Source organism: Arachis hypogaea, chromosome 12, assembly GCF_003086295.3.
Source record: "Arachis hypogaea cultivar Tifrunner chromosome 12, arahy.Tifrunner.gnm2.J5K5, whole genome shotgun sequence".
In the NCBI taxonomy this organism is placed as follows: Eukaryota; Viridiplantae; Streptophyta; class Magnoliopsida; order Fabales; family Fabaceae; genus Arachis; species Arachis hypogaea.
This window is the reverse complement of record NC_092047.1, coordinates 16293924-16301363: the sequence shown is the minus strand read 5'-3', so window position 1 is coordinate 16301363 and position 7440 is coordinate 16293924. Positions and strand designations below refer to the sequence as shown.

The following is a 7440-nucleotide window of genomic DNA, read 5'->3' as shown; positions in this document are numbered from 1 at the left end:
AATTACAATCTTCATTCTTGACCAAATATCACTCTTCGCCAAAGAATTTTTTTTTCTTGTCTCTCTTATACAATTATAATAAATAATCGAAGTTGATCTATCCAACTCCAAGTTATGCTCTATAAATTCTTTAAATATTGAGCTATAATTTCCTTTTTTTTTGTATTATATAAAAAATATTCAGTAAAAATATTACTTGATGGACACAAAATGCATCATAAGACAATAATAATAATAATAATAATAAAATGAGAAAAAATACTTTTAAATTAATATATTTTTTGATGGGTTATTTAAATTATTAGAAATTTGATTAATATATTTTAAATTTTAAATACGTAAATATATTCATGTTGATTTTTTAAAATTATTTTTGCATATTATTTTGTCCTTGTTAGTAAACTTTTCTTATTGTCATTGATGTACAAGAATCTTACATGTGACACATATAGAGCATTTGACATATTTTAAGTATTTAATCACATATGCACCTGTTAATATACTCCAGAGAAAATAAAAAATACATCGTTTTTTTAAAATTAACTTACTATTAAAGGTAACAAGAAAGAGAAACAAAACATAAAACATTCCAAAACCTAAAAATATAAATCTGAACCATTAATATAAAATATAATAAACTGAAAATTAACATTTATTATTTTACTTAATTAATAAGAAGTGAAACATAATGGTGTAACACTACAAGGCTATCACTTTTTACCAATGGCCAAGGCGTCAAGGTGGTGGTGGTGGTAGTGGATCGTTGGCCTGCAGCAACTGTGAGGCACCGCTGGGCTTGAAAGAAGGTGGAAGGGGCATAGGAACATTGCTGGAAGAGCCGCTCTGCCTCGGCATCGATTGCATGAAGTTGTAGATCTGACATATGGCGCTCTTCAAACCAGTGAACTCTTCATATTGTGTGTCAACCATGTGCTGGAGGCGAGTGATCTCCTCTAGCTGTCTTTGATGAGTCTGCTTCCACTCGTCCCGCTCTTAATGGTAGTGTGCCTCCATCTCTTCATACCTCGTCCTGTGCTGCTCCAATTGCTAACTCATCTCCTTCTGTAGGCTAATCTGCTCCCTCAGATCTTCCGGTTTCATTGGCGATGCATAGGTCATCTGGTGTCCCAGCTGCATCATAGAATCCTGGTGTAGTAGTGGTGTTGAGTGTTGACACATCCAACTTCATACACTCTCACGCTTGCATCTACCAACCATCTGTGTCCCCACCTCTCAAATCGAGGGCGATTCTATGACCCTTGCAGCAATTTGTGTGGCACGTTCATCGGTGGCTTTCACCATGTTCTCCTCAAAGCGTCCTGACATATAGAAAAAATATAGAAGTATTAGCTAGATAGATAGTTATATATAGTTAATGTAAAACATGAGATATTAAACTTATGTGAGTCTTCTCAGAGGACCTATTAAGCCACTTGCTACGGTCCTCCTTCCTGGTATGAGCCCTCTTTAAGAGCTCGCTCTCCTCACATAACAAGAGAATTGAAGTCATTTGATATCAAATCAAAAACAAAAAACCACATACACATGAATTATATAGATGAAGAACATAATAATGTTTAAGACCGACTAATTATATGTTACGTACCATTTTTTTGTCGTGGCCACATACGTAGTGGAGCCACAAGTGTGCAACGACTCTTCTGTGTTGGACTTGGACTTCGTATCTCCGTATTCCTCCATAGCCCAATACTCCCTGAGTTGTGCAAGAATTTCATTGGAAATCCAATCAGTTGGAGAACCCTCATTGCGAATGTCAACAGACATCTTGCGGAGACACTTTCCTGTCCAAACTCATCATGCATTGTACATCTTTTGCTCTTTTCCAACGCCAGAACCTGAAATGTTGCTGTAACACACAATAATGAGAAGCATGATAGTGATTTTGTATATAAAAATTTTAAATGATGAAATATATAAAAGTTTTGGACATTAATTCGAAAACATCCGCTTTTGATTTTTACAAAGTTACCAAAGTGTATCAATTAAAATCATTCAATAACTGTAAAAAAAATACTCATAGCCATGAATGGAAATTTTGGGGAAAAAGAAAAGGATCCTATATGTCCAAATGAATTAAATAGAAAATTTGGAAAGCATTAGTAACACTAAAGGGAAAAAAGCAATTTCTTTTACTCTGCTAGGTAAAAAACATCCCAAGGTTCCACATTTTGACCAGAGATGAATGGAAATTGCTCATAAAGTAAGTTCAAACGTTTTCCAGATAAATGTCTTAACCTATCATACCATATATTTTTGTTTGTCATTGGTGTGGTAATGGCATTATTTAATAAGTTGGGACCTAATGTGGTTGTGGGTTTGTCCTTCATAGCATTCACAATGAGATAATATAATCCTTCCTTTTGTTTAGCCAAACCAATTGTCCTCAACAATCTCGCATCCTGTAATTTGCAAAATACATCCGAAAATAGTAATTGACAAGGGAGAGTGGAGATAACATGAATATTAACTTTAAAACGAGAATAACATGAATGACATGAGAATGAGTTCAGGTGAGATTGTGAGAAAGCAACAGCACCAAGAGTAACATGACAATTTGATAGGATCAAGGAACTAGCAAAATTAGGGGATTTTATTGATGAACTAGGGATTGTAGAACTAGCAAAATTAGGGGATTTTATTGATGAACTAGGGATTGTATTACAATCCCTAGTTGGCGTGCAGAGTTTTCCTCAATTACTAGAGAGAATTTTCATCTCCTGAACTAACACACTTTTACAGAATTTTCTAACTAACTAAAAACTAACTAACCTCTAGCATTTATAGGCAGCAGCTAGGCCTACCATTACTGCTCCTAAACCTGCTAAACTAGTTTAAAAGGACCAACAAACAGCCATTCTGCAACAATTAGGAATTAAGCAGTGAAAATCATCCCATCAACTCCATACCTTTCCTCCTAGAAACCAAGCCAAACCTGTTTCTATCACAATTACTTGAAAGATGAAAATAAACTGGATATTTTATGATAAGTGTGAAAACATTTTAGTGAAGAAATTATGTGATATATGGCACCAGAATCAATAATTCATGAAGCATTATTGAAGAAACTGAAAAACAATTATGTGGAATGAAATCAGAAATATTAAAAGAATATACATGATTGATTTGTGAAAATGGACTACCAAACTTGGCCTCTGATGGATCTGATCGAGAAGCAAGATGGTTTTGTGGCTTGGTGGTGTCCAAAGAGCTAGAAACATTAGTTTTCAGAGGTACAAGAGAGCTTGTTGTTGGGTTGGTGTAAAATAAGGCTCATATACTTGTAGGTCACCCTTTGTATTGGAAGTTAAACACCAAGCAAGACATGTCACGCCGACGGCACTGACAGAAGAATGAGGCACGACAGCATCGGTGTTAACGGAGGGCATTGTGCCTTGCTCGACAAACCACGGACAACCCAAATATCTGGGATGACATGTGGACAGAGTCTTAGTAGGATGAGTGCAGAAGAAGACTGGGTCAGTGAGAACACTGCTGCCAGGTGTAGAAGGAGTAGATGTGCGTAGTGTTTTTTACCATGGTGAAGGTATCAGCAGACCCCCTGAGGGGAGCTCCGATACCATAAAAGAGCAAAAAAGACGCAAAGAATATAGATGCAATAATTGATGAAAAGAAATTATACACATATATAGAGATGCTGGCCACAACGCATAGCTTAGAAGGAAATGAAAACAAATAAAATATACAAAAAATTTAATAACAGAAAGATGATAAAAATCCTATCTTAAGTAACAGATTCTTGGACATGTACAATTACGTGATAACAAATAAATGAGGAATATTTGAATTTATTATAAACCAGATACTTATTTTTAACCTTTTTGTAAATCAATTGGAATATCATTATTAGAAATTGTATGTAATAGTAGAACATATTAAACGTGAAACGGACTTTGGCTTAACTACATTGAAAATATTTACAGTCCAATCCTATGAATAAAACGACTAAGGAAGGTTTGATAAAGAAAGTGGTCAATAAGACAATAGGCAAATTTCTTATTTCTTACAATTAATGCAAAAAGTAGCTAGACTAGGATATGGAAGCCTGAAAATCATACCTGAGTATCCACTATCCACTGCTCTGTCCAACCACAGAAGAGAGAAGTACATGAGTAGTTGAATAAGGATGCAAATAGTATGCTATGTAAAGGTAATTGTATGAGTAGTTGAATGATTCATTCATGCCGAAACTTTTTGTTGATTACTAAGACAATTGATAACAATTGCTAAGAAGCTGTAAACTATTGAAATGGCAGAGTAATTAATTGATTTCAAGTGAATTTATGAATCTGATCGGCAAAATTGAGTAAGAATAATAATAGTAAAGGAAACATTTGATCAATCTACAGCATACAATTGCTTAAAGAAAAATGTCTTGTCCATGACTCCATGCAATCAAAAATCGAAAACCGCTGGACGCTGCTACATAGATCCTTTGGAACTAAGCTGGATGGTAATGTTCTCAAGCAAAGAGGAAACTTACCACTAAAGGATGAAAATGTTCAAACAACAAGACGGTTCATCAAGAACGATATATTATAGTCATGAACTGCTCCAACTTTGTTATCAGTATTCTAATGTCACTCAGCATCATTATGATCACCAATAATCTCCACAAGTGCATTTCCCATCCTCAAATCGGTGGAACCTGTTATTGTCCCTCACAATGATCACCCTCCCAGTGCACTTGCTAATGTACTTGATTGCAGTGTGGCAATCGCCACAAACACGCAGATTCTTCATCACTCTGATTGGTCGCTCCTTCGGGAAAGTAACGAGGCCAAATGCTATGGCCAACCTTTCACTATGATACCTTATAGTCTCATTCTTCTCTTCGCCTCCCACCTCTTTCAGCACAAAAGATGTGTCTGCAACATAACCAGCCTTCTCCATTTCTTCTCCTAACTCCTCCAACTTCTTATAGATTTCCGTGGTCTTTGCGTGAGACCTATCCCCAGCAGCAAATGTGTGAACTTTATTCCCTTCCTCCACCCAACTCAAACCAGTTTCCTTCTTTATTCCTTGATCCCTCAGCATCTTCCTTGCCCTTGCCGCTTCCTCCCATCTACCAGCAGCAGCATAAGCATTAGAGAGCAATACATGAACGCCTGAGCTCAATGAACCCAACTCAAAAAGTCTATCAGCCACGTAGGATGCCAATTCAGTGTTCCCGTGTATTCTACAACCTGTCAACAAAGCTCCCCAGACAGATTCTGTTGGATGCATAGGCATCTCTTGAACCACCTGAACTGCTTCCTTCAACTTCCCGGCACGGCCAAGCAAATCCACCAATGTGGAGTAATGTTGTGCCCCTGGTTCAATGCCATAGCCTCTCATCATCTCAAAGTAATACTGGCCCTCCTCAACCAACCCAGTGTGGCTGCAAGCATAGAGCATGCACAAAAAGGTTATGAAATTAGGCTTCATCCCAAGACTCTCCATCTCCCTGAAAAGCTCAAATGTTTTACTTGTATGGGCATGCTGAGCACATGCAATCAGCATTGCATTCCACATGCCAAGGTTTCTATCCTTCACCTCCTCAAAAACCTGGTAAGCTCCTTCCACAACCCCACACTTAGAGTACAAAGAAATCAATGAACTCCCCACAAAACACGATGAATTAAAGCTTGTCTTAAAGCACAATCCATGTACTTGCTTCCCCAACTCAAGCAATGTGGAGCCTCCACAAACCCTCAAAACACTAGACAAAGTAAAATCATTAACCCCAACATCTTTCTCACCCATCACCCTCTTAAACAATCCGAGAGCCTCCTCATCCTCACCTATCTGCACATACCCATATATCATCCCACTCCAAGAAACAACATTTCGTTCGGGCATTTCGTCGAAAACCTTTCTCGCACACCAAATTTTGCCACACTTGGCATACATATCAACAATGGAACTCCCAACAAACACATCAACCACATACCAAGTCTTGAGGGCGAGACAATGCACTGATTCCCCGATGTGGGGATTGCCCAATATGGCACAAGACTTGATGGCGCTGGGGAAGGTGTGGTCATCTGGACGGATCCCATTAAGGATCATACGGCGAAATGAGTGTAGAGCAAGCAATGGGAGTTCGTTTTGGGCGAAAGAAGAGATTAAGGAGCTCCATGTGGTAGAGGTTCTATGGGGACTTTCGTCAAACACTTTGTGGGAGAAGTGGGGGAGGCAAGTTTTCGAGTAGAAGTTAATAAGGTGATGCGAGAGGAGAGGAATGGAGTTGAGGCCAGTCTTAAGAATATGGGCGTGGAGCTGAAGCCCCTTTGGAAGGGAGCGAGAATAGGTGAGGGACAGGAGCGTGTTGCAAAGGTTCCGGTAGTGTTGTTCAAAGCTTTGGGTGTTTGGGTGCAATGCAGTTGCTATTGGTAGCATGGCTCAAACAGGTGCACCTTCACCATGCATCTTGTGGCTCAACAAGATTGTAATTGCTTTTGTTTTCCCTGACGTAGTTAACAACGGAAAAAGGTTACAGTTTGAACCATTTTACAAACAAAAAACTTGTTTCAACTTTAACAGATTTGCGAACATAGAAACCTTTTAATATCAAGAGTAAATACACATTCCAATCTCTCACCATTTTTTCGAATGACTAAACCTCTTTCAACGATATGGAAATGTCAGATCGGTTCCCTAACCATCAAAGATGTTATAGTCCCTAGAACCGGTTAATAAATGGTGACGGCTGACATGGCCTGTTAACAAAATGATCAAAGGATGGAATGAACATTTAAACAAAATGGTTTGGCTTTTTGAGACTAATAGCCCCTGCATAATAAGCAAATGTCATCGTTTCTTCTTCACACCACACCACAAAATTAATATTAATTATTTTTTTGTCAAAAAATTTATTTTTTTTTCAATTTAAGACTATCATTTAAGATTTAATTTTTATAATTTAAAATAAAAAATAATTTTTAAAAACTTAGTTTTTTAGTTCAATTTAATCAATATAATAAAAAAAAGTTTAATTACTCTTCCTATAGTTTCGTAAAATTTTTAATTAAGTCTTTATATTTTTTTTCCTTTTAATTGGGTCCCTACACTAATTTTTTTTTCAATTGAGTCCTACACTTTTTTTTTCTTTTATTTGAGTCTCTACACCAATTTTTTTTTTAATTGAATTTCTATACAATTAAGTCAATTACTACCAATTAAATGTAGAGACTCTATTGAAAAAAAAAATTAGTGCAGGAATCTAATTAAAAAGAAAAAAAAGTATAGGGACCTAATTAAAAATTTTACAAAACTATAGAGGTCAACAGAATAATTAAACCTAAAAAAAATATGTCTGATCTAAAATTAGTTTTTTTCTTCAATTAACTTTATTTTTATTACTGTAATACATATTAATAATAGCTTAAGTCGTCGTTACTTAAAAATGAGTCACTAATT

General features: G+C 36.5%; 1 protein-coding gene across 7 annotated transcripts; it reads right to left on the bottom strand.

The window, feature by feature from the left end:
- Window positions 1–509: 509 nt before the first annotated feature.
- LOC112726996 (putative pentatricopeptide repeat-containing protein At5g52630) lies at window positions 510–6836 on the bottom strand. Of its 7 annotated transcripts, none has more exons than XM_072208910.1 (6): window positions 6623–6836; window positions 4098–6488; window positions 3136–3444; window positions 2266–2420; window positions 1607–1867; window positions 510–1319 (listed from the first exon to the last, which is right to left on the bottom strand). In XM_072208910.1, the coding sequence occupies exon 2, from the start codon at window positions 6418–6420 to the stop codon at window positions 4639–4641; it is 1782 nt and encodes a 593-aa protein (XP_072065011.1). In that variant the 5' UTR covers window positions 6421–6488; window positions 6623–6836; the 3' UTR covers window positions 510–1319; window positions 1607–1867; window positions 2266–2420; window positions 3136–3444; window positions 4098–4638. The 7 variants fall into 7 exon arrangements, with proteins under 7 accessions (XP_072065011.1, XP_072065008.1, XP_029146460.1 ...); XM_072208907.1 differs by having other exon boundaries at window positions 2266–3444; window positions 4098–4120; window positions 4523–6488; XM_029290627.2 differs by lacking the exon at window positions 3136–3444 and having other exon boundaries at window positions 4098–4120; window positions 4523–6488.
- Window positions 6837–7440: the final 604 nt, after the last annotated feature.